Source organism: Cervus elaphus, chromosome 25, assembly GCF_910594005.1.
Source record: "Cervus elaphus chromosome 25, mCerEla1.1, whole genome shotgun sequence".
Classification (NCBI taxonomy): Eukaryota; Metazoa; Chordata; class Mammalia; order Artiodactyla; family Cervidae; genus Cervus; species Cervus elaphus.
Genome location: NC_057839.1, coordinates 6842539 through 6869573, shown reverse-complemented (window position 1 = coordinate 6869573; position 27035 = coordinate 6842539). Strand labels below are relative to the sequence as shown.

At 57.1% G+C, this 27035-nt stretch overlaps 1 protein-coding gene across 1 annotated transcript in view; it reads right to left on the bottom strand.

The window, feature by feature from the left end:
• The window catches only part of FGF18 (fibroblast growth factor 18), a 35930-nt gene extending 9545 nt beyond the window's left edge, over window positions 1-26385 (bottom strand). The window contains exons 1-3 of the mRNA XM_043887891.1: window positions 25796-26385; window positions 25588-25624; window positions 10585-10765 (exon numbers count right to left, since the gene is read on the bottom strand). Coding sequence (XP_043743826.1) covers window positions 10585-10765; window positions 25588-25624; window positions 25796-25827 — 250 coding nt within the window. The 5' untranslated portion in view covers window positions 25828-26385. The remainder of the gene's footprint in view (window positions 1-10584; window positions 10766-25587; window positions 25625-25795) is intronic.
• Window positions 26386-27035: the final 650 nt, after the last annotated feature.

Genomic DNA, 27035 nt, shown 5'->3' with positions numbered 1-27035 from the left:
GATCTAACAAGAATTTAGTAATTCTAGGAACAAAGGTGGGGGCACATTCTTCTCTCTACCTTCCCCCATCCCTAGTAAACACTGAGTTGAGAATGTTAGCGAACACTCAGATCGGGGGTTCTAAGCCCTTCATGCTCCCTGCTCCCCTAAATCCAAACTCCCTGTAACTCTCTTGTTAGCTTAGTCCCTGGGAACCAAGGGTCAAACATCACAGCACTTCTGAGACTAGCTTTCAGCATCCGCTCACAAACTCAGGCCCCACATGGGGTGGGGGTTGTTAGGGGTCAGGAGAGTCCCCAGTCCCCAGGAGCTTCTGACAAAGGCAGCATGTGCAAGAAGAAAGGTGAGAGCTTTGAAATGCACATGTATGCATGTGACTCCCTAGCTCTACTTGCCAGTGTATGACCCTGGGCCTCAGGTTCTTCATCTGTAAAATGGGGGTGTTCATCCCTCATCTTTAACAGCAAATGTGATGGTTATATAAAATGATGCTGTTCGCAGAGGCTAGGTAGGGGAAACTCAGTAACTGTTCCTTAAGTTTCCTAATAACTGCAAAATAAACCCATTTACCCAGAAAAAACAAAAAGTAGTGGAAAAGAAATCTGGTGTGTATAAAAGGGGAAGCAGAACTTGCCTCTCCAAGGCGGTCCTTCTGTCCTGAACTTTCTCAGCATCCTCCAGGGTCAGAAGATGCCTTAGGCAGGGACTTACAGAGCCTTGCCATCCTGGGGTGGGGGGGGTGACCTGGAGTAAGCCACACACCCCGTCTGAGCCCCTAGTTTCCTTCCCTATGCAATGGGAGTGGGGCCTGGCTGTTCTGATTGTCTCTGGGACTGGAGAGAGGTAGGGATGGGAACTCATAAAGAGCAGGTGAGGCCACAGGGCTGAGGCCAGGCAGCCCCAAGCACGACCGAGAGGAAGACTGCTCTGCCCTGTCCCGGCACCAGCCTGGGCCCCTGTCTTCAGAACAGCTCCTACTGCACGCTGGATCTGACGCCCCTGTGAGCCTGCCAAAATCACACATCCCAGCGAGGTTAGGTGCCTTTGTCCCCCTTTTACAGTGTAGGAAACTGAGTTTCAGAGAAGCAAGCCTTCCCAGGTGGGACGGGGGGTGGGGGGGTGAGTTGACATCCAGTCTGGCTGGCTGTCTTCCTGTTGGGGCCTGGGTCCCAGAGGAGGGCCCCCAGCCCCAGGGAGACTGGGCTCAAAACACAGCCCCCGCCTCTCATTAACCGCAGCCCATCTGAGGAAGCCCTGGCCTCTGCCTGAGCTGTCCAGGGGCCTGGGGCTGGGGCTGGACGGCACCCCACCCCCGCCAGCCCAGCCGCCCCCACCCCAGCATGGGGATGGTCTGCACCGGCCACTGCACCCTGGGGAGCCAGAAGTCTGTTCTTCCCCGACCGCAGCAAGCCACGGAGTGACCTAGACTCCACTCAGCACATGACATAATGAGGAGGGAGCCGGGCCAAGATTATGTAAAGTCTTTGGGGAGTAATAGCAGCAGCAGTTCTCAGAAAAAGAGAAAGAGAGACTCCACCCACCCAGACCAGGTTTGCCCCAGAGCCTGCCTTGGTCCTCAGCATCACGCTTCCCTGTCTCATGACCTAAGACCTAAGCCCCCAAGACGCACCTCTCAGGAGCCAGAAACCTCATCTCCACTCGGTTTGATTCTCAGGCCTGTCCCAGGCCAGGCAGGAACGATCAATGGTATCATCTTGCTGCTCACCACCCTGGCATCCCCTCCTCCACTCTGCTACTCTTGCCCCCAGCAGTCTCTCCTCTGCAGATCAGCCAGAAGGATCCTTACAAAATGTAACATGAATTGTGCCTCTCCCCTGCTAGAGCCTCATATGGATCTCCATGCATGCACGCTCAGTTGCTCAGTCATGTCTGATTCTTTGCAGCCCCAGGGACTGCAGCCCACCAGGCTCCTCTCTCCATGGGATTTTCCAGGCAAGAATACTAGAATGGATTGCCATTTCCTGCTCCAGGGGATCTTCCTGACCCAGGGATCAAACCCGGGTCTCTTGCGTTGGCAGGCGGATTCTTCACCACTGTGCCACCCCACTAACAATCCAGACTCTCCAAGGGGACTCCTAAGGGGTCCCCTGCTGGCCCCTGCTGCCCGCCCCCGTCCCCCACCCTCACAGCCCTCCAGCCACATAAGCCTCCTTGCTTTTCCTGCTCTGACTCACCCAGTACACTCCTGCCTCAGGGCCTTCACACTCTTCCTCCGCCTGGTGATTGCTTTGCCCAGAGTTTCCCACAGTGGCTCCTCATCTCCTAGACTGACATCTCAACTCAGATGTCACCTCCTCAGAGAGGAGGCTACAGTCCATGGGGTCACAAAAAGCCAGACATGGCTGAGCGACTAACACTCTCACACACTATTCATACTTACCTCATCAAGCCCTTTATATACTCACTAAAATTTACTTATTGGTCATTTACCATAAGCCAAGTGTGGGCTAGGTGCTGGAAACCACAGTGGTGGATGAGACAGTTAAGGGCCTGCCCTCATGAAGCTTACCTTCCGGTGGGTAGAGACAGACGCGGAAAAGGCAGCAAATAAGAGAAGACAATGTGGAGGAGAGCTCGGAGGAGAAGGGAGCGGGGATGGCAGGAGCTGGGCTGGGAGGGCAGTGTGACCAGGGAAGGAGGCGACATCTCGGACCCCGTGCATCTGGGCCTCAGGGAAGCCCCAAGTATGCATAATGCCACTTAAAAGTTAAAGCAATCAAGATTCGGGGAGGTAAAGGACTTGCTCAAGGGCATCCAGCTGGCAGGAGCAGAGGAGAGGTGCAAATTCAGTGTCTGATCCCAGGATCAATGCCTTTAGCAACTCTGCTCCCACCAGTGTTACTCCTGCCCCTCACTAGAGCTCTGAGCTCCCCCAGCCTCCCACTCCCAGCCTCAGAGTTACTATCAGATATTCTGACAATGGGAGAAAGTCCTATCCCTCTCTGGGCCAGGACTAGATGACTTCCTTTCAGTACTGCCCCTCTGGGAAGCATCAGTAACTTATATTTATTGAGAGCCTATCATATGCTGGTCACTGTTCTACGCTATACACGTTATCTCAATACTTATGACAATCCCAGGAGATTAGAACTATTTTTTTTTTTGTTACCCCATTTTACAGGTGAGAAAATGGAGCCCCAAGGTCACACAATGATGGAGTTAAAACCCAGGCAGGCTAACCTAGAAGTCTGGGTCTTAGCCTGTCTCCCCCTTAGGTCAAACTTTTCCTCCATGCCAGTCCCTTTCCTGGGGAGGTTAGTGAATGAACAGGGAGGGTCTCTGCCTTGACTTCACCTTCCTGGGGCAGAAGTCTGTGGGTCAAGACGCCCAAAGAGCCAACGGTTGGGGCCCATCCCTCCCCAGCTCCATTTCCAAATGACCTTGAGGCAGGGAAGTGACCAGCAGTCGCCCTGAGGAAGATCGCTTCTAGCTGATTCTGGGAGATGGGGGAGCCCATAGGAGCACCCAAGTCTGGGTTCAAACCACAGCCAGAGAGGCAGCAAATGGCTTCCGACCTAGTTCTGACCAGAAGGAGAGGCGGTATGCATCAGGGGCCGAGCGAGTGCGGGGTCTCCCCTGCGGGGGAGGGCCACAGAGCCAGCCTCGGCTCAGAGCAGGAGCCCAGCGCCTGCCCATGCTGGGGGCCAGGAGCTTGAAGAGCCCAATCCCCTCTCCAGCATCCAGACAGGAATGCAGAAAAGGAAAAAGAGAAAGTGGAAGGAAAAGGAGCTGGAGAGAAAGCCCTTTCGATTAAAAAAAAAAAAAAAAAGCTGTCTTTTTCTCCCAGTTTTGTCGAAATGCATGGAGTAATAATGATGGTTTTAAAAAGCTAATACTTATTTGAGCATTTGCCATCTGTCAGGCACTGTGCTTAGAGTCTGAATATGGAAAGCCTCATTAGATCCTCACAACAACCTTATGAAGTAGAACTATTACGCCCATTTTACTGATGAAGAAACTGAGGCTCTGAGCAGCGCTTCAGAGGTTACTTGCCAAAGTCACCCAGTAGGACCAGGATTTGAACACAGGCAGAGTAACTCCGGAGCTAGTCTGACACAGACAGAGATTCAGACTCAGGCAGAGCAGGACAGACGCGAGGCAGGCTGGCGACGGCAGAGAAATGAGAAGTGACTTTGGTGGATGGATGGATTGACTGATTCCAGTGTGATTTCCCAGCTGGGCTTCCCTGCAGGCGATCCAGGACCTCCCTTGGAAGCCTTTTGGTTGGAAGGGTTGGAAACAGCAGGGAAAGACAGACAGAGATCCAGAGAGACATACACAGAGGGACACAGGAGACCCCGAAAAGCGGAGCCGGAGAAAAGCAAGCAGAACTGGTTTCCTTCCCCATCTCCCACCAGTTTCAGAGTTAAACCTCCAAGACCTGAGAACACAGGCAGGGAGCCGGGAGCCAGCGAGAGGCTGGGCAGAGCAGTGCACCCGGGCCCGCACAGGGCGACCCGGCCAGCTGCTGCAGTGCCAGGGCAGCCGCTGGCCCCTCTCCAGCCATCGCCCTCCAGCGAGGAGGCGTCCTTGCCACAAAGGCGCTGGGAGGTCACACTGAACCAGAACCCCCTCCCTCCCCTCTGAACCAGGTTGAGGGGAAGGGAAAGAAGTGGGGGCGGGAGGAAGGATTCCTCTCTGGAGAGGTCTCAGCATCGCTATTCACACACACACACACACACACACACACACACACACACACACACACACACACACACACACACACACACACACACACACACACACACACACGTGTTATGGCTTTTCTCCAAAGGTGCCCATGGCTCCCTTCTCCTAAAGTCACCCAGGGAGGCTCGCAGGCCATGTGGATTTGCCAGAAAGGAAGAGGGAGAGAATCAATAGGATCGATCAGGAGCTATATTTAATCCTAGCTGCAGCTCTCATGCGGCTGGTTGAGCTGCAGAGTCACCAAGATATGGGTGGCCACTCCTCACTGAGGACAGAAGTCTTGGGACACGAGCTCAGAGGGCAGGGTATTAGACGGACATACTAACGCTCCTTCCAGCTGGGAACATCTCTCAGAAAAGCTTGCTCTGTTGCTCAGGGTATCCCGGCTGCAAGATGCAAGGCTGGCTGGAAGGGAGGACAGGAGAGGAGAATGGAGGGAGCACTGATTCTCCAAGTACATACTCTGTGCCGGGCACTTGCCCCAGAGGAGTGGTCTCACCCACACTCCTGGATGCTCACAGGTCACCCACGCACTCACTGGCTCAAACATGCATCGCACACTGGTTTGTGGCTGGCTGTGTGCAAGGGGGATGCTTCCCAGGTGGCTCTGTGGTAAAGAATCCGCCTGCAATGCGGGAGACATGGCTTCCGCTCCTGGGTCAGGAAGATCCCCTGGAGAAGGAAATGGCAACCCACTCCAGTATTCTTGCCTGGGAAATCCCATGGACAGAAGAGCCTGGCAGGGTACAGTCCATGGGGTTGCAAAGAATCTGACATGGCTGAGCGGCTAACAGTTTCACTGTGTGAGGGGATGCAGCCGTGAGGACAACAGATAGAAGCCACCTAGCCTTAGAGTGTGCGCGGAAACAAGAGACACGGGGAGCGAATAACTAAACAAGTAACAGAACCTCAGGCAGCAGTAAGTGCCAGGAAGAGAAATACACCCGCAGGAGGACACAGGAGCTCTCTGAAAAGGTGGTGACTGAATGAATGAGGTGAGGGCGCAAACGCCATGGGGACACCTGGAAGGAGGGCAGCCCCAGGCTGAGGCCCAGCAAAGGCCCTTAACTGCAGACAAGCCTGGCGGGTGCGAGGGGCAGCAGAAAGTTGGGGCTGGAGCGGAGCGAGCAAGGCCTGGGGTGATGGAGCCTGCGGTCAGGGAGGAGCCAGGCCAGGCTTTCCTGCTGAGGGTGTGGATTTCACTCTAAATGACATGACCGCCTTTGACTGAGCGACCGAGGCTCACGTTTTGGACCACAGTATGGAGAATGGACTATGAGGTGTTGGACTCGAAGAGAAGGGGGGTCCCTGCAGCCTTGCCCACACCTGCCAGCCCAAAAGACCTGGCTCCTCGCTCAAGCCCAGCCCTGCAGCAGGTACCAGGAGGAGGGAAACGGGGGCCAGAGGGCCCCCGCCCACTTCTGTCACCCACTCAGCAAAAGTCCTGCAAGACCCCACTCGCTTTCCCAGGTGAGTCGTGCATGTCAGCCCCTGATTGGGCTCTGTGCTGCCCTGTAATAATTTGAGTCACTCATCCAGGAACCTTTAAAGGGGGCCTGCTTTCTGCCAGGCTGTGTAGTAGACACGGGGACAGGAAGAAAGGTCACTGCTTTCAAGGAGCTCACATTCTTGGAGGGGTGTGGGGGAACTCATGAAGGCTGCCCAGAGGGGCAGAGCCCAAGCTGAGCAGGCTGACTCCCCGTGACCCTGGGCAGCGGTGACACAGCTGGAATCACTGATCCATGCCAAGCTGGAACCAATCCACAGCGTACTAACTCCATGCCCTGTCCTCTGCCACCCTGCAATGCAGGGAGGGGACAGGAACGGCCCAGGCGCTTCCTACTTAGAGTCAGCCCCTAGGAAGGAGCAGGGGCTTTGGCCTGGGGGCTCGCAGAAGACTAAGACCAGGTGGTCTCACTCTCGGCTGTACTGCCACCCGAGTGAGGGGGGGACCCAGATGTGAACCGAGAGACCAGACCACACCCAACAGAAGGGTCCAAATACCCTTCCGCCTCCGGCCTGAGATGGCCAGAGCACTGCCAGCCCCCGCTGCTGCTTGGAACCATGCTTCAGGAGCCCCTTCTATCTGCAGCAGACATGCCACGGCCTGACGGTAGAGGCCGCACCCCTTCCGGAAGCTCCAGGAGCCAGTTCCCCAGAGGGGAGTCCTCACCTGAGCCCACGACGGCACCTCTGTCCCCACACAGCAGCACTGAGTATTCTGGCTTGAACAATCACAACATCTTTGAGCAGAAGATACCCTTTCATTTCAATGACCCCATTTTACAAAAGAATAAACGGGATCAGAAAGGCTAACTGCCACCTAAGGCCTCCAGCTCCTAAGTGGTGGCGCTGAGATTTCAGTTCCCTCCGATTCCAGAGTCCACATGCTCACCCTCTCAGAAGACCACCTTCCTGGCTTTCACAGGCCCTCCAGAGGCCTTCTCGGGGCTGCTCTGGGTAGTCAGTCCCGGGAGTCTGGCCTCCTGCAAAGTCTACGGCTGATTCGTGGTGATGTATGGCAGACACCAACACACTATTGTAAAGCAATTAACCTCCAATTAAAAACAAATTTTAAAAAAGAAAACTTGGGCGTTTGGGGTGTTTTTTCTTAATCAAGTGGAAAAGCCGCCTTTGTCAAATGAAAGTGGGCAACTACAAGCCTTATAAAAGCAGAGTGGGTCCTACACCACCGTAACCAAGGCTGGGGCTCCTTCCCTTCCCTGAGGGCTGGCTCAGCTGACCCTGGGTGCTCCTCTGCTAAGTCACAGGTCCCACCACCCAGCAGCCCTGCTTCCTGCAGCTCATGTGCCTTGACGCCTCCACATTCCAGCTTAAGGGCATCGACCTCGGAGGCAGTGGGACCTTCTCATCTTTGCTCAGCTGGTGAAGGAACTCAGCCCAGAGCCAGCCGGACATGCTTGCCCCAGGCACTGGAGGCTGTTCAGTGACAGAGCTGCCACTGGAACCCAGGGCTCCTGTCTCCTGACTACTGGCCGGACAGAGGTGACCAGGACTAAAGGCAGGAAGGGGTGGGACTGACGCAGTAACCCCAGGTGGGCAAGACGGTGCTTGCCCAGTTCCTGGCCAGCCAGGCGTCCACCACACTACCTACGCCACTAGCCCCCGGCCCACGTACTTCTCCCTCCAGAGCGGAACCCAAAGCTATGAAAGTCTCGCGTTCCTGAAGCGGCCACCCTCGGGGGCCCCCCGGTGCTCTGGGAGAGTTTCAGGGAGCCATGGGGAGACCCTCCTGCAGAACAGCCTGGTGTAGAAGCCTGGTTCATCTGTGGAGATTTCACCAAAGACTGCTCACTGCTGTAAGATCGGCCAAGAGCTCTGGGGCGGGTGTCCACACAAAGGGAGCCCAGCATCTTGCACCTGCCTAAGGGGTCCAGCGCCTCAGGATGCTGACGAATCTGAGATTCTGAGTGTTTCAGAGACTCCAATCTGAGAGTCCGAGGGTCTGCGGGGATTCCAGGCATTTATGGGGATTGTTTATACTTGGTGTTTGCTGGAATTCCCAGACTGTATTCTAACTGTGTATGAATGCAAGTCTCAGAAGAAACCATTCTTTCAGCTGGACGGAGCCCTGAGAAGGAGGGAGCAGGTTCTCCAACATCCTGGGCCGTCTGGCCTGACTGAGGACCACTGGCTACCCCTCCCCCACAGGCAGGACAGGCTAATGCAGCCCCATCCTCCTGCTAGACTCGGCCACATAAATCACCCTCCCAATAATATTTGTATTGATTATCTAGATTGGAAGCCTCAATTGGCTCCATTGTCTCACTTCCTCTCTCAGGGCTCACAGATGGGGTCCCAGCCCCTCATCTGCGTTACTAATGCGACATTTAAATGGAGTGGTCTCAGCGGCCAGCAAGGCCCCCTGCTGCCCTGGGTGCTGGGAGACCAAGGAGTGACAAACAGATTCCTTGACAGAGAATCATTAAGTCTAGACTTTGTGGGGCTGGAGGCGAATCAGGACAGGCCCGTCCCTGCATATGCCAGGTGTGGTCCCCCAGCACCGCCAGGCCACTTGTCAGACACCCAGAGTTCAGGCCAGACCCTGCACATCAACACGAGCCTTTCAACAAGACCCCTCAGCGATCTGGGTGCACACGCATGTTTAAGAGGCACTGCTCGAGTCCATCCCTGGTAATGCACAGAAGGGAGACTGCTGAGCCCCAGAGATGCTCAGGCCACACCGGGTGAGACCACTGAGCCTCCGGTTCAGGCGGAGGAAACGAGAGGGCAAGTTGCTTCTGGAGAGAGGGGCCGGCCATTGCCTACCTCCTCTCCCTCCCAAGCTCCGGACCCCGATCTCAGAGCCTGGACAGATGGCTCAGACCAGAGTCTGACCCCCCTGTACTCTCCCAGCCTGGAGGGGCCAGAGAGAACTCCGGGGACTCCCCAGGAGGGCACCTCCCTCCCACCCCAGCCAGCCAGCTGCCCCTTCCCTGGCAGCAATGGGATGGCAGATCCCAGGGAAAACCCGCACCTGGGTCTGTCCGGCACAGCCAGGCGTCCACAGCGGGGGCAGAGAGCCGAGGCCACAGAGAGGCGGCCAGCAGAGGGCCTGGGAGAGGTGGGGAGGAGGGAGAGGACCCCAGTCAGAGGGAGGGAAGCAGGGATACAGCCTGAGACGGTGGGGATGGGGGAGACAGAGTGATGGACAGGAGCAACCAGGAGGAGGGGGTGGACTCAAGAGACAGAGATGCCAGATGAAAGGAGGAGCAGCCAGACCGAGAAAGGGAGCAGGGGGAAGAGGGAGGAGGGAAATGGAGGCAGTAACGAGCGATGGGGCAGGAGAGGGAGGGGGCAGCTGGCCTGGAGGAGCAGGAGCCCAGCATGGCCCAGCCCGGCCGGCCGGCCCAGCCCCCAGTGACAGCGCAGCTGCCACACTCGGGCCCACCACGAGGTCAGTCCTGCCCCGGGGCACAGGGAGAATAAATGGTGTCCAAGATAAAGAGATCCAAGAAATTATTTGTCTTGTTGTCATGTCTGCAATGGGCAGGGACCAGCAGGCAGGCAGAGCCTCATCTCAGAACGGCCCAGGCTGGCAGGCGCAGCCGCCCACAGCCCCCGGGCCCCGTGGCTGGGACCTGGGACACCTTCCCGAACCCGGGCCTGGGAAGGTAGGAAGCGGTGAGGGCATGGTCAGGACTTGCTCAGGGGCTGGGCGAGAGGAGTCTTGGGTGCCTCCCTCACGGCTGAGGATCTCTGCGGGCTAGGGGCCTCTGGACGGAAGGGGGGCAGCCTGGGGCCCGTGACGGCTTCTGAACACCTCAGGGGAGCTGGGACGTTCCAGGGGCAAGGGCAGGTCAAGGGCAGCCCCAGGTGGTGTGAGCACCCATGCTTCATAAGAGAGCAAACTTCAGCCCACAGAGCACACACGCACATGCCTCTCTGTGCAAATGTGTACACTCTCACACACACACGCACATATGCGCACACACTCACACCAGGCCAATTTCCACCACCACCACAAACCCCCAAAAAACATTCCCCAGAGGCTCCCCCCAACCCCCACCCAAGCATCTGAACCGTGGACAGTGAAATGACGCTCGGGGAGCAGCAGCAACCTGTTAGAGGCCAGCCCCAGGCAAGCCGCGATTACCCATGACAGCTAGTATCTATGGGGCACTGACCAGCAAGAGTAGGCTTTACTCATGTCTTCAGTCACTACTCCCGACAAGGCTCTCAGGGACGTGCTTCTGCATCCCCATTTCACAGATGAGGAAACTGAGGCCCAGAAAGACTCAGTACTGGGTGCAAGATCACACGCCAGGATACGGGAGAGCTGGGACCTGCACCTGGGGCCTCGGCGGCCGGGAGGGACATGTGCATGGTGGGCAGGAAGGGGCCGACACCTACCATACTTGTCCCCGTCCTCGCCGCGGGCGCTGATCCTGCGACCCAGGACCTGGATGTGCTTCCCGCTGGTCCGGCTGTAGAGCTGGTACAGCCGCAGCTGCTTACGGCTCACATCGTCCCGAGCCCGCGTCTGGTTCTCCACGTGGATGCGGAAGTCCACGTTCTCCTCAGCCGCCAGCACCTGGGCAGGGAAAGGGGCGACAGTGAGCCACCCTGGAAGCCCAGACACCCGGCGGCAGGAGCCATATTCACAACAGAGAGCCAGAGCCTCCTTGATGCCGGCTCCGGGCCAAGCATCAGCGCATCTCACAACCGCCCTGTTTGTCGTCACCCCGTCGCTCCGTCGTGTCTGACTCATTGTGGCCCCGAGGACTGTAGCCCACCAGGCCCCTCTGTCTGTGGGACTTCCCAGGCAGGAATACTGGAGCGGGCTGCCGTTTCCTTCTCCAGAGGATCTTCCCAACCCAGGGAATCAAACCTGTGTCTCCCACACTGGCAGGCGGATTCTTTACCACTGAGCCGTCAGGGAAGCTCAATTGCCCTGTTATCTCCCATTTCACAGATGGGGCCACTGAGGCTCAGAGAGGTGAGGCAAGTTGTCCGAGGTGGCCCAGCCAGGAAGTTGCAAAGCTAAGGATCCAGTCTAGGTCTATTTGAAAACACACTTGTTTGACAGCAGACAAAGTTTGCTTTCTTTCCGCCACAGCCCCAGATTAAAATAAGAAATATGGGCCAGAGTGGCCCATGTGACCTTGAGAACACACTTTGTTCTGCCTCAGATTTCTCCCCAGTAAAAGAGTGGAGCAGAGCCCCCATCCTGAACACAGCCCAGGATGGCTGTCAGGGTAAAGTGAGCCAACGGGAAGAAAGGTACCAAAATCACCACGGAGATGGGACAGGGACCGGGGGCATATCATTGCTGTTTAGGTCCTCAGTGGGAAAGGAGGGAGACCTGGCAAGTTGCTTCCTAGGAATGAATGAACCACATCCCATTGTCACTTCTCCCCTAGGAGCTGGTGCTGGGGGGGGGGGGGGTCTCCTCTTCATACTGTAATGGTCCTTATGCTCGCCCTATCACCAAGCATTTGCCCACAGCCCCAGCCCCTTGTAGAGAAGCTATTGCTTAGCATCTCCCATCAAATTTCCTATACCCTAGAAGTTTAGGGCTCCCCTGTTAGCTCAGATGATAAAGAATCTGCCTGCAATGCAGGAGACCCCAGTTTGATCCTTGGGTTGGGAAGATCCCCAGGAGAAGGGAATGGCAACCCACTCCAGTATTATTGCCTGGAGAATTCCATGGACAGACCATGGGCTCACAGAGTCAGACATTACTGAGTGACTAACACTTTGCAGAGATATCCTATACATACACACACAGAAAAAAAATCCATCCACTTTTATAGGCTTCCCTGGTGGCTCAGTGGTAAAGAATCCTCCTGCCAATGCAGGAGACATGCATTCGATCCCTGGGTCGGGAAGATCCCCTGGAGGAGAAAATGGCAACCCACTCCAGTATCCGTGCCTGGAAAATACTATGGACAGAGGAGCCCGGTGGGCTACAGTCCATGGGGTGGCAAATAGTCAGACACGATTTAGCAACTAAACAACAGCTAGAAGTTTAGTTCATGTCTGACCACACTCTCCAGGAATCCCCCTCTGGCTAAGCCAACAGCATCTCTCCAGTCTTCCTTTGCTGATCACAGTCCAGGTGAGACCCGAACGACTCGCACCCACCTCCTCAGCAGCTTTCCACTTCTTCTCCCGCCTGGAAGTCCATCTCCCACCAAAGTCAGGCACCTTGTGTAACCCTCTCCTGAACTCTCCAGGGCTTCCCATCAAGTTTAGATTTTTTTTTTTTGGACCATCTTTTAAAAGCCTTTCATTGAATTTGTTACAATTTTGCTTCCGTTTTATGTTTTGATTTTTTGGCTATGAGGCATAGGGGATCTTAGCTCCCTAACTAGGGATGGAACCCTCACCCTCTGCCTTGGAAGGCAAAGCCTTAACCACAGGGCTGCCAGGGAAGTCCCTTCCCATCACATTTTTATAAAGGTCCCCATCGTGGCCTCAAATCCCCGCGAGAGGTGCCCCTGGCCACTTTTCCACCTCCATCTCCTACCACTTCTTCCCCCCAGTTACACTGGCTGCCTCAGCATGCCTCTGAGCATTCCAAACAGAAAACCCAACGGGCGCCTCGGGGCCTTTGCACTTGCTCTGCCCTGTTTCACTGCTCTTTCCCAGATTTTTGCCCTCTGGTCCCTCCGACTCACTGGAGTCTCTGCTCAAATGTCACATCCTGAGACAGGACTTCCTTGACTGCTTCTCTGGGGCAGCCCCCACTTTTGTCACTCTTCATCTCTCTACCATGCTTTGATTCTCTTTCTGGTATTCATCAACCTGACATAACATCTACTTCTCTGGTATTTGTCTGTCTCCCTGACTTGTTTGCTACTATATCCCCAGCACTCAGCATAGTAGAAACTCAAACATTTGTCAAATGAATGAATGAATGAATGAACAAGCTAACATTGAAAAGATCTGGGGTCCTGTCATCCCATGTAGCATTAAATGAGGTTTCCCTGCATGCGTGCTAAGTCACTTCAGCCATGTCCGACTCTTTGTGACCCTATGAACTGTAGCCCACCAGGCTCCCCTGTCCATGGGATTCTCCCGGGAAGAGTACTAGAGTGGGTTGCCATGCCCTTCTCCAGGGATTTTCCCAACCGAGGGATCAAACTCACGGTCTTTTACATCTGCCTTGGCAAGCAGGGTTTTTTTACCACTAGCACCACTAGATTTCCCTGTGCCCTGATAATCGCATGCCTGTCCCAGCCCATTTAACCAGAAAGCTGAGTCATTCTTGAAGTCCAGACAGCACTCCAAGTTTGTTCTAGGCCTGCTAGGCTTTCAGGACCCCATTCCTATGTGAGCAAGACCCCATTCAGCTCATGGAAGAGCTCTTGGAATCAGGACTGCCTGAGCATGTGTCTCACCCCTCAGCTGTGGAGCTCCTCAGGGCAGGAGCTGTTTTCCTTATTTCTACACCCCATGCCCAGGCTTCCCAGGTGTCTCAGATAGTAAAGAATTTGTCTGCAATGCAGGAGACCTGGGTTCAATCCCTGAGTCAGGAAGATCCCCTGGAGAAGGGAATGGCTACCCACTCCAGCATTCTTGCCTGGAGAATCCCATGGACAGAGGAGTTTTGTAGGCTACATCCCATGGGGTCGCAAAGAGTCAGACACGACTGAGTGACTAACACACTTACTTGCTTATGCCCAAGCCCAGGTCTCTGTGCCCTGGCTGACCTGTACACATCCTCCCACCCAGCCTGAGCCTCGCAGGCACTTCAGCTGGACCATGTTATTTAACCTTCACTATCACCCTCATGGTGGAAACATTATCCCACGTGACACTTGAGGAAACTGAGGCTCTGAAGCTGAACCGACACGGTCACCGATCAGGCCGTGGCAGAGTCAGCCCCAAGCTGTACGGTCGCCAAAGTGCTGATTTCAGCTCCACCTCACTGGGCCCCGCCTGCCCCACCAGTGCAGACGGGAGCGGGCCGAGGTTCAAAACCCAGGGCCAGTCACTCCTGAGCTAAGGGTCCCCAGGCAAGTCACTGAGAGGTGACAATGATGCCCACCTCATGGGCTGCTATGAATATTACACACAGTCTTAGAACAGTTGCCTGGCACAGAACCAAGGGCTCAGCAGGCATAGATAATTACCAAGCGGGGCCTCCCTGGTGGTGGAGCAGCTGAGACTCCATGCTCCGAATACGGGAGGCCTGAGTTCGATCCCTGGTCAGGGAACTAGGCCCCACAAGCCATGACTAAGGATGCCATATGCTGCGATGAAGACCAAAGATCACCTGTCCCACAACTAAGACCCAGCATAGCCCAGGAAATAGATATTAGAATAAAAAAACTACTGGGAGGATACCAGGGATACCTTTAAGAGGCTCTTGGTGAAACCCCATAAACAGAAGCCTCCCCATGGCAGAAATAGATCACACTCTCACGTCCTTAGGGACAAGGCACTTGAGCTGCTCAGAAGACAGTTTGGGAAGACGTCAGTGCTTTTGATCATCCCGAAAGCCCTAGGCCATAGGAACGCTTATCGCCCCATTTAGCACATGCAGAAACCAAGGCTCAGAAAACTTAGTTGGTTGCTCTGAACCGCACTGCCCAGGGGCACAGGGTCTGTTTACCAGCACACCAAGCGTGCACACTTTTCACTTGCACGACCTTCCGTAGCCAGCCCATTCAGAGCCAGTTCTCATACTTGGGACCCGCTTCCTGTCACACCCTGGGGCTCAGGGAGGGTAGAGCTTGTGTGCCCCCGAGGCCCACACCTGCGAGGCCTGTGGAATGACTTTCCAAGGTGGGCCGGCCCTGTCCCCTCCCCCAAGGCCAGGCCTCCGGCCTCCTTCCCTCTTCTCCAGATCTCCTCCTGCTCACAGGAGACCTTATTGACCAGAGGTCAAACCAATCTCCTCACCCCCGGTCCCCGAGGGGTGCTGTCCTGCCCCGGAAGCCAGCCTCCCATTAACGATTTTCCTCCTGGCCCACTGGGCAGAGGCGGCCGGGTGACCCAGGGTCAGCAGGGCTATCCGGGGGCTATTCCCAGGATGTGGGGACAATCCATCTTGGCCAGCTCCCACCATTTGAACCGCACTCTGTGGCCAGGTCAGTCCCGAGGGAGATCACTGGGTGACCTCTGACATGAAGTCAGAGTCCGTCCATTTGCAAAGGCGGGGAGCGCCCTGGGCTTCCTGGGTGGGACCTCGGGGGCTGCAGGTCTTTGCACGGGCCGGATCCTCATGGCTGAGTCCCTTTGCTGTCCACCCAAAATGATCACAGCACTGTCAATCAGAAACACCCCAACACAAAACAAGAGCCCTGGATAAAGCCTTGCATGTGTACTCAGTTGTGTCCGACTCTTTCGCAACCCCATGGACTGTAGCCAACTAGGCTCTTCTGTCCGTGGGATTCTCCAGGCAAGAATACTAGAGGGGGCTGCCATTTCCTCCTCCAGAGGATCTTCCCAACCCAGGGATTGAACCCAAGTCTCTTGCATTGCATGTGGACTCTTTACTGCTGCGCCACCTGGGTCTACAATACAAAATAAAAAGTTAAAAAAAAAAGGCACCCAGTCCCCGCTGCCTGGCTGGCCCCTGCCCCCAGGTCCCTCCCCTGGAAGGCACCTTATCCTCTCCTCTGGCCTCAGGTTGGGTTATAGCCTCTGGGCACCACTGCAGTGCATTGCTCATTGTCCCCAGGGTCCAGTTTACCTGGTGCATCCCTGAATCTCCACCTTCGCACCTGGCAAATGTTTGCGGTATTACTGCGGCTAGGATGAGGGGGTCCTGGCAGCCAAAATCAGCCCACCACTTATTAACCAGATGAGCTAAGTGCCAAGAGAGGGTTTTTAAAGCCATCAATTGCTAAGCTCTCCTCTGTCCCAGGCGCTCTGCTAAGAAGACCTCAAGACATGGCCCCTCGTCAAACGTCTTCGGCTCCTGTGGGGGAGGCACCCGCGCCAGTCCACCTCTCCGGGGTCTGCCTGTGGAGCTCAGGCAGAGCAGGACCGCTCAGGAGCGTCCTCTGCCTCCCCTTTCCTGCTACTTGGCCTCACTGCCCAAGGGGGGCCCGTCTACCAGGCCTTCCTAGAGCAGTCAGAGCTGCTCTCTACCCGGCTAACACCTGTCCAGGTGCATAACCACCAGGGGTGCTGGAAGGCTGCAGTGTGACCGGAATCAAAAGGCCGCAGCTCTCACGAGGTGAGCAGGGCTGGGCCGACAGGGTGTCTCCTGGGGCAGAGCTCAGCGCCTTACAAGAGGCTCTCCTTCTCCCGCCCACCACATACCTGCCTTTTGGGTTAAGGCGGCTTTTCCCACAACAAGGTAGCCTGCGGTGGGGGTTCCCCTGAAGCCTGACCGAGACCACGATTGCCTCCTGGGGGCCCCCTCCCTCACCTGAGGGCTTGGGATCTGATGGGCATAGTCATGCCTGGACCCAGGAATTGCGCGGGGGCAACAATAGCCCAGTGGGTTCAACTGTCCGACCCCCCGGTGGTCCCCTGGAACCTAGCATGGACACGGTGGTACTTGGTGGAACAGAGCTCGCTATCTCTGCCTGCAGTCTCACGGCGGGGGGCTCCCCTATTCCAGAATCCACCTAGCTCCCCACTATCCACAGCACAGCACCCACACGTAGCCCTTTACATACAGCCCCCACCCACCTTCCAAGCCTCCTCTCTTAGGCACCTTGGAGGGAAACTAACGCGGGTGAAAAGATGCTGGGGTGAGCCCCCCACGCCAGGGCCAGCTTCCAGGTTTCAATCTCCCCAGTCCCTCATGGCTCTGAAGGCATGTTGGCAGGAATTTCCTATTTCTTCCTGGCCCTACCTCCCACCAACATCGGCCACATCTCCTACATACACACGTTACATCTGGACACCCACATCATACACATTCAGCAAGGTAACTAACACTCACTGACCTCAAGTGTGACCCGGCTCCATCGCAAATCACCAACTTATTCGACTTCTTTAACCCTCAGTTTTCTCATCAGCAGAATGAGATTGCTTCTAATTATTTATCTCAGAAAAACATTAGTAATCATAGGTACCTTTTTTCTTTTTCTTTTGTCTTATTGTCAAAACAGCCACAACTTATGGAGCATGTCCTCTGTGCTAAGAACAACTTTAAGTAAATTATCTCATGTTGTCCCCAGAGCAGCCCTATGAGTTGGTATGATCTTTATCCCCATTTCCCACCTTAGGAAACTGAGGCTGGCTCAGATAGGTTACATTGCACAGAATTGGTGCAAAAAAGGATCAAGATTTGGATCCAGCTCAGCTTAGGACGTACGCTCCCCTCCTCTTCAGCCTGGCCTGCTTCATTCGCCCTTCTCTCTGTCACCCACCTCTCCCCCATTCAGGAAAGCAGTTGACTCTGGCCACAAGCCAGTGGGGCAGGGACTGAGGCGGAGGATTACACATGAAAGGACTGAAGGCCTTGAGCTCATCATCCTCCCTAAGAGAGGAGGATGGGCTCAGACTGCCCCCTCCCGCCCAGGTCCCCATTCCTGAGGCCTCACAAAACCCGTGCCCCTGTCTCCAGGCAGCCTGCCCAGAAAGGGAAGGTCTCCCCGGTCCCAGGAGAGGCAGCCCCCAGCCTTCCGGCCACATTCCACCACCGCCTGCCTCCTGCTCTAGGAGCAGCGGCGGGCCGGCCATGCCGAGGGCTTTCAGAGCTTCTCCAAATTCTGGACTCAACCCCGAGACCTGCACTCCCCTCCAGGAATGGTCCCTGGTAGAGTCAGCACCCTCTCCAAGCTGAAAGGCAGCTCCCAAACTCTTCCTCGAGAGCAAGCCTGGCCTCCTGCCCAGGATCTGATGCCAGTCATAGAGCTCTGTGGATTATTATTGTCCTTGAGAGCGAAACTAATGCTGGCACCCACCTAGTGAGCTGGGCTAAGCACTTTGCAGGCCCCGCTTCCTCGCTGCTCACAGGACCTGAGCAGGTCAGCGCGATCACCCTCCCCGTGATGCAGGGAGACACAGAGGCCAAGGGGTTTTTGCCCAAGGTGGACCAAGGCGGATGCGCCAAGACCAGGGCCTGTCTCTGGCTCCAGAGCCCGTCAGGTTCGCCAAGTGGCCACCCCTGGACAGGAAGGGGAGGAGAAAGGCCAGGCCACCCCTGAATCTGAGCTTGGCTCACTCAGACCCACGCCCCCACCCACCCCGCAACTACGGGCTCCTCCCCTCTCTGCCGTCACACTCATCACATCCGTCCCAGTCAGGACAGAGTGACCCCCCAAAGGGTCCTTCCCCACCCCCAGCCTGTCCATTAAGCTCCCGGGGTTGTCAATGTATTGATTGGCAGGGCTGAGCATCACCACGGGAGGGGGGTGCTGCCACCCAAGGCGCTGACCGGGGGCGCCCCCTCCCCATACATCAGCCTCTCTGTACAGATCGTCAATACGGGTGCCGCAGCCAGTCAACCCTGGAGCCAGCTTGTGGGAGGGGGCGGGACTCCTACGGACCCATGCTCCCTTCTTTCCTCTCTTTCTCATTCCTTCCAGTCCCTTTTCCTGGAAGCCCTTGGGTGGGGAGAGTGGTCCTGCACGTCAAAGAGGTAATAAATAAGCCCTTTATTCCGGCATTCAAGGCCCATCATGGCCTTTTACATCACCCCCATTCCTGAACTTGATGCACCAGCCACTCCAACCAGTGTGGAGTCCCCTGAGCACATCAGGATGTTCCCTGCTCCATGCAGAACTGCTCCATGTGCCTGCAAAGGTTTTTCTGTGTGTGCACGCATGCACACACACACACACACACACACACACACACACACACACAGAGGCAGGCTCAGACTCTTCACCCAGCTTGCTCTTTTTTCAAGATGCAAATAGAACTCCTTCCTTGGCCAGATCATCCCTGTGCCCTGCGTCGAGTTTCACGGCCCTTCGTCACAACAGCCTCTGCACCCTGAGCCCCCTGCCCCTCTGCACAGATTTCGCTCAAGTCCCTGAGTGATGGGACAGGTCCTGAATACCCTGTGGCCCCCAGCTGGTACAGGGTTGAGGGGGTTCAGTCCAGGTGCCAGGCCCTCAGGGAAGCTGCTCCCCCCACCCCACTACTCACTGACCCGACATTAACACCAGAGTCAAATGCGTCACTGCAGCTCATAGTCACTGAACGCTGCAGCAGTGCTTCCCCCAAGGGACCACAATGCACCGACGGCAACCCAAGGGGGAGCTCCCACCCGGAGGCTCATGTTAAAGATGAGCCACAGCGAAGCCAAGAATTCCCTCCATCATGCAGCTTCCCAGTGGCCGAGGTGGGTGTGACCCAGGCAGGTTGAGTCTAGAGCCTGAGCTCCTATTCATCCCTGTGAGCCACAGCAGAGAATGCGCTGGGCCATAGAGCAGTGACAAAGTGTGAAGGGGTTCTGAGGCAGAGGTGGGATGGGGAGAGGCTAGAAAGTCACTTTGCCCAAAGCACCTGCCATCTATTCACAGGGAACATTCAGGAAAAATGCTGAAGCCTTAGATATCTTCATCCCGCTCAAAACGCAGTCCAGGGTCAGCCATGATTGCTAATGAGAAACACCATAATTGAATGCCTACTGCATATCAGGTTCATGATATGGATTCAAATGCTGTTCCCAAGGAGTGGTATTACTATTCCTATTTCTCAACTGATGAGGAGATAGGAGATTCAGAGAGGTTAAAAATCTTTCCCAAGGGCACACAGCCTGTGAGTGATGCAATGAGGATAAAATTCAGACCCAAACCCAAGATCTGTGCTCAGACAAGAGGGGGCCTGACATCACCGATGCAAGGAGCAGGTCCTTCTAGCTTTCTCCAGCGCTGTGCAGCATATAATCCATCGAACAAAGACAATTACTCCATTATTTACTGAGTGTAGCCACAGTGCTGGCTGCTCTATGTGCATTATCCTATTCAGCCCTCCTCACCACAACCCTTAAGAAGTAGGTACCTCTCATGACTCCATTACACAGATGGGGAAACTGAGTCCCAAGGGTGGAAGGTTAAGACATTTGCTAAACTGCTGCTCAGCAGCACAGAGAGGATTCAAACCAAGATTTCTCCTGTGCCAAGGCCCACACAGTCAAGCTTCACAGAAGCTGCCCAGCTCACTTCACTGACACCCAGGTAGATAAACTGAGGCACAGTGAGGAGGTCACCCAGTGACAGGGATGGAGCCAGGACTCCAATCCAGGCATCCTCAGCACGCTTCTGCTCTGCGGCCCATGCGGGCCTGTCTTTGGCCCCATCCTCAGCAAAGCAGTATTTTAAATGCACTTGAGGCCTTATGCCATTTGGATGTCAGAGCAAAGAAAAGCCAGCCACCTCCCAGCCACAATCAGCAAGTCTGCCCAAAGCCTGAGGGCCTGCGTACCCTTCAATGTTCCCGAACAAATCCCTATGCTCAGACCCAAGGTGCCGACAGCAGGCCGGCAGCTCTCCTCAGCCTCACCTGCAGGGCCGGAGGCGTTCCCCTCCCCTAAGTGCGTGACCACGGGTCCCTGTGAGTGAGGGGCAAGCGCAACCCAGCACAAGACAGGGAGCACACAGAAGTCCATCAGACAGCTCCTGCCCTCAGAAAGAAAGCAGTCAGCCCCTTCCTTCTCCCCAGTCACCAGGAGGCGGAGAGATGTGGGCAAGTGGGGCTCAGGCCACTCGCAGGGGGCCGGAGGGAGTCCTCCCAGAGCAAAGTCTTGGCTCTGCACTCCCCCTGCTCCACATCCTTAGGAAGGAGGAACCGTTTTACTGGTTGTTTCCTTCCCCTTTTATCCATGCAAAAGCTGAGACCCAGAGAGGTTAAGTAACTTGCCCAAGGTCACACAGCAAAGACGAGGCAGAGCGACTCTCTGAACCTGGCCGATGTGGAGCTTCGAAAGTGCTGTTTCATAAGCCTGGGTCCCAGAGTGGCCAAGCTAGAGCTGAATCCCACTCTGCCTCGCTCTCCTGCCATGCAACTGAGGGCAGATGACTTGTGAGGTGCTGTGAGAAACCCTCATTCACATAGCGAGTTCGCAGTATCTGGCGGGAGCTCCCGGTGAGGCTGCCAGCCTGACATGGCTGCACCCTGGTTCCCACACCAAGAATGTCTCTGCTCCAGGATGCGATCAGGCCAAGCTGAGGGCAGAAAGTCTCCTCCCTGACCCACCCTCCTCCTTCTGGGGGCCCACTGCGCCCTCACAGTCGCCAGGGCAGGGAAAAGGCAACGCTGTGGCCCTGACATGCTACCCAGAGCTTGCTGGGCCCTGGCAGTGCCAACCACAGGAAATTTTAAAAATCCACCTCCTTGCCTCAGAGCAGGGGACACTCCTGGGCTGCAGGAAGGCTGGCAGGGTGCCCTTCTCCCCTTCCACGCGAGGAAAGGGCTGTATCCACCAGCCCTGTACCCCCTATAGAACTCCCACCTCTAGCTTGGAAATCCTTTCAGACCAGAACATTCCAGGACAATCAGGGCCTGAAGGCACCAGATCAGATGCCCTCAACCACAGACAGTCCCCAGGCCCCCACCAGCCTCTGACCCCAACTACAGGGATCCTATCATGGAGATCCAGCCAGATCACCAGATCTCTCATTAAGGACCCTTAGCATGTCTCTGGAGACTCAGTGCCCCCATCAGAATTCCTTCTGATTCATTTCAGTATTTCTCGAAAAGTCTGCCTGGTATGCTGGAAAGAATACAAGATCCTGATTTCAGAGACTTGAAGCTTAGCCGTGGCCTTGAACAAACCGCTTCTCCACTCTGGGCCTCAGTTTCTCCATCTGGGAGATGGGAATATCATCCTCACCTTCTTCAGTCTCCCTTGTCGCGTGGTAGCAAGAATGAAACAAACTTCCCAATGCAAGAGCCACTTGGAAATTCTCACAAGCAAAACTTGCTCAACAAAGGCAGGTCACTTCTCCCCAGCCTTGGTTTCCCCCTCTGTCAGACAGGAGGCCACTCCCTGCCTCTCAACACTTCACATCATGGAAAGGAGGGCATTGAAGGAACTCCTGTTAATCTGGTACACTCCCTCTCTAGACCAGGGGCTCCATGAGGCCAGGAAGCGACTAGCCTTGTTCCAGGGCCAGCAAGAACCAGGCTTGCAGCCAACATGTGAGGAAGGAATACCTGACTGGTCAGACGAACGGATACATGAGGCTGCTTCTTGAGAAATTAAAAGTGCAACCCAATAGGACTGCTTTCCATTCTCTTGAAGTCCCAGAGGACTCTGTCTCTGGCTTCGCCATCCCAGCGAACTGGAAGAAAGCTTCTAACAACCTCACTGAGGAGGCCAGGTGTAGGGGTGGTCAGGTCAAGGCCTGGAAGGACACTCCCAGACTTGAACAAGTGTGGGGAGGGAGGAAGCAGCGCTGTGGGAGGCAGGACCGGGGGCTCCGGCCTCCCGGCTGGCCCGTCTGGGGAAGGCCAGGACCTAGCCGAGCCTGGCGGCAGGAACAATGTCAGGCAGGTGCCGGCCGAGCTGCGTGAAAGGCCCGGCCCGGTGTCATTGTCAGCGCTCAGCCAAGTGCAGAAAAGCAATTTACTGGTCACGCCGCTTGCTCCCCTTGGAAATTTTTAAAATTCTTCCGATTTGAGCTATCCGCGGTGTCCCAAGTCGTGTGGAGAAAGGATTTTATTAAATTCCCAGCTTCTCGCTCCTGGGGGTTGCCGGTGGGGGAGGGCGGGGCTCACCACATTGCGGGCTGGGGGCAGTGTCTGGCATTGACTGTGCTCAAGGAAATGTGGCTGGGGGCAGGGGGCCCGCTGGGGGCTTGGTGGCTAATAGATGGGAAGAGGGAGGAGCCCAGAAACTACACTGCTAGGACTGGACCAGTTCTCCAAAACACTAGGCCTGGGGAGGGAATGGCATTAGGTATATAGAGCTTCCGACAGAGACATGTGCCCTCCTGGGTGATGAGAATTCACAAACCTCTTCCACACCTTATCATATGCCATTTCATCCTCAGGGCCACCCACGATGAAACTAAGTCTCACAAAGGTCCATGCATAGGGAAAGATGGACCTGGGGCTCAGGCCCGTCCCCAGGACGGCAGAGTCCTGAGCCTTCCCACCGTGCGGGGAGCCTCACTGGGTCCTGCTCACCAAGGGTACTCTCGCAGCCACCCTCCAAGTGCCCACTGTCCAGGAAATAGCTGCTCTCTTGGTGGTGGCCCAACACTGAAGCGGGGAGCAGACTCCAGACTCCTGTGGACTCCTGTGGGGGCCCAGCCCTCATCTCCACCTCTAAGACCACTCCACTTTAGCCCCAGAGCATAAAGGAGGACTTGCACCTGCCAACCTCGTCTGTAACTCCCTAGGGTAGTGTTGCTTTATCTTTCAGCCATCACGGGTGCTTTCAAAAATCCGTGAGGAGGTGAGAACACTCTCACAGACACTGCATATTTGGGCACCATGTTGAACACTGTTTCAAACCCCTTCCCCATAATCCCATCCTTAGACATCCCAAGGGTACATGGACCATGAGTTAAAAACATCAGTCAGACCTAAGGCAGTTTAGAAGGGGAAAGACTGCAAAGGGGAGAGGTGGGGGCAGCGAGGGGAGGGGAGGGGAGGGAGGCTCCCTCACCTGCTTGAAGACCTCACCCAGACAGACCACCTCAGCTTCTTCCCCCCAAAGGCGGGCTCTAGCTCTAGCCAGGACGTGAAGGTGGGATGCAGAGTCCAGCTTCCCTCCCTTACATTCTCCCAGCGAACACGAAGACCACAGAGCATCCCCTCCTGGACCCCGCTTCAAGGACCAAGAGGCAGCAGACAACAGGAGGCTTGGGCAACAAGGTCTGAAACCATCTCTCTCTACTTCAGGCCCATTTCATTGTCCCCGCCCCCAGGCTCAGGGCACTGGGGAAGAGCTCCCACTCAGGTCGGACAAGCAGTTCCCTCGAGTGACCCTGGGGCTTGCCCTCTGCCTGGGGACTCAGCTGCAAACCAGGCAGGCCATGCCAGGCACTGGCCTCTCTCTCTGACACCAGCCATTCCTCACCCCGCCCCCGCCACCACATAGGGTCACATCTGCTTGGCAAACAGCCAGCCTTAAGTTACTGACTCCAGTTGTATTGATTCAAAGAGTCACCGGGGACCCCAGACTGGCCAACAGAAGGAAAGAACCCATCAGTCTGTCCATCCACGCTTCCTGCCCCCAGGTCCCAACTAGCTGCCCGCAGCTCAAAGTCCATCGTGATGGTAACAATTCTCTCCTCGGAGTGGGAGGGGAGCCAAGCAGGCCCTTCACCACAGCCACTGCCACCGCCCTCTGCAAGAGGGCCCGTCCCCTCGGCACAACACACCCACACCTGGGAGAACCTCCGCGTTCCCCGCTCGGGGCTCCCTGGCACCTCAAGGATCCAGACATCCATGGCCTAAGCATGCTCTCTAACCCTAGGAGGACACCTGCCTTCAGCCAGAGGGGAAAGGGGCAGACAATCTCTTCTGGCCTCAGTCCAGCTCCTCCGAGGGCCCCTCCCTCAGAGCTCTAGGTGGGTGGGGGGCTAGGGCAGCTGGCACTTCCTAGTCCCTTTTCCTCCGCACACCCCCACCCCAAGCTGAGGCAGCCTGGTCTGGTTCTAATCGGCGCTGAAGTCGGCTCCCCAGTCCCTCTTCTCTTTCCCTCCCGCGTCCCCCCCGCCCCACCTCAACCCTCTTCCTTCATTTCCACGGCTTTGGAAGCACCAGCGTTCCAACTGTCTGCGTGCCAAGACCTTCCCGAGTCTGAAAGCTGCTGAAGTAACAGATCAGATTTTAGCAAGTGCTTTCCAGGCTGAGCGCCAAGCCCTCTTCTGATTCAGGAGAGTGAGTGAGCGGGGAGCGAGGCGGGGACGCAGCCGAGGGCTGCACCACCGTGGGCGAGGGTGTGCGAAGCGCGGCCCGTTTCGGAGCCGCCTCGCAGGCAAGGGGCCCTCGGCTCCTGTGCCCCGCTCTGCGCCCTCTCACCCGTCTCCCCTCCTAGTTCCGCATCTCTCTCTCTCTCAATGCTGCAACGCCTTTGAAACCACAGAGTAATTTACAACTGAAGCTTTCTCCCTGGACTCGGAATCTACTCGCTTGAAAGGAGCCTTTTTGTTTGGAAGAGCAAGCGGAGATGGTGAACGGACGGTTGGCAGAGAAAATCCCTCCGTCCTAACTCCTCACCGGGGCCGAGGGGCTCGGAGCCCGGCACATTGTGGCGACTGAGCCCTCCGGCTCCGAGGGTCTCCTCCCAGCCGAAGCAGACTGGGGCCGCGCCAGCCTGAGTCCAGCAACAGAGCCCCTTGCCCTTGGCCGGTTCCCCGCCCGCGCTGGGCGCACGCGGAGCCGCCCTTCGGCGCCCTGGGAACAGGTGCACCGTTCTACGCCCAGGAGGGGTGGGGCCCAGGGAGGGGGCGCGGCCCGGGGGAAGGGGACCGACACGTACCGAGAGGCAGGGGCAGGTGGGTGCAGGGGGAAGGTCAGAGTCAGGAGCCCACGTACCTGTACCTGGAAGCACAGCAGCAGGAAGTGTAAACACCTGCGGGGGAGAGAGAGGGAGAGGAGGTCATTGGGGCTGGAGGGAGGGAAACGCGCGCACAGACAGACAGATACGCAGCCGCAAAGTCAAAAGAACGGCGGGGCGGGCAGAGCCACAGGCACACGGACAGACGTCCGGGCCGGGTGGGCAGCCCCGAGCGCGGGCGCTTACAGGCAAGTGCAGGCGGAGGGCGCTGAATACATCGCTGGGCGGGGGGGGAGGCGGCGGCTCCTAGCCCAGCCTGCACATGTCCCCTTCGCGCGGCCGGGACCGGGCGCCTCCGCCGCCGCCGCCGCCGCCGCCGCCGCTGCTGCTGCTCCCTCCTCGCCGGCTGCTGCTGCTGCAGACTCTGCTGCTCCGGGGCGCTCCGCGGCGCGCCCTGCGGCATCAGCGCCCCGCGCGGCTCCTCCCGAGCGCTGCGCCCTCCGGGCTGGCGCGGGGGCTGCGAGGCGGCCGCCGCTGGGCAGGAGGCACCCGCCGGTGCGAGGAACCTGGCTCTCTGCCGGCCGGCCGGCCGGCCGTCCGGGCGTCCGTGGAAGGCTGGCTGCCCGACTCACTCCGGGGGCAGCATGCGCGGAGGGTCTGGAAGCTGGGGCGCACTCTCCAGGCGGGGCGTGGGGCTGCGCCAGGCCAGGGGTCAGCGCTCCGGGGCCGGGGCGCGCGGCGGCAGCACGAACGCGTCACGGCCGCTCCGTCTGGGCGCCCGCCGGCTCATGTCTCCTCCTCCGCGTCTCTCCGGCCGTGCGCATCGCCGCCTCCCACCACTGGCGGCGGCCGGGGCGTTTTCTACGCGCGGGCGGCGAGGGGGCGGGGGGCCGGGGGCGGGCCCGGGCCCGAGCCGGCACAATGAGGATGCGGGGCCCGGGGGCTCCCCCCTCGGGGCGCGGCCGGACGGGCGCTCAGCTCGCTTGGGTGCGCCGCGCCCACATCAAAGGCGGCCCTGCCGGCTTGCCGGCCTGCCGCGGCCTCTCCACTGCCGCCTCCTCTTCTCCTGGCTCTCCGGCTTGGAGGGAGGCGCTCAGACTCTCGGCGACGGGACCAGCAGCTCCGAAGGGGCAGAGCCCGCGAGGCTGGAGCTGATGAGCGCTGGGAGCCGTCGAAATTCTGCGCCTGGGCGCAATGACCCGCGCCACGGCGCAAAGGCTGCCAGAACTGAACCGGCTGCGGTCTCCAACAACGCAGTTAGGTGTAGAATATCCTTCCTCACTCACATTCGTCCCCGCACTCACACCCACCAGCGCCAGAGTGGGGAGCAGGAGAGGGCGGGTCAGGCCCAACCCTCGGGGCGGCTCCACGTGAGGGGGGTCGCTTTTACCCACCCTGTGAATCCACAGAGGATCGTGGCGTATCCCATATCCCTCTGGGAAGGCTAGCCACCCTAAGTGAACCCCTTTCTAATCTCCGTCTCTGC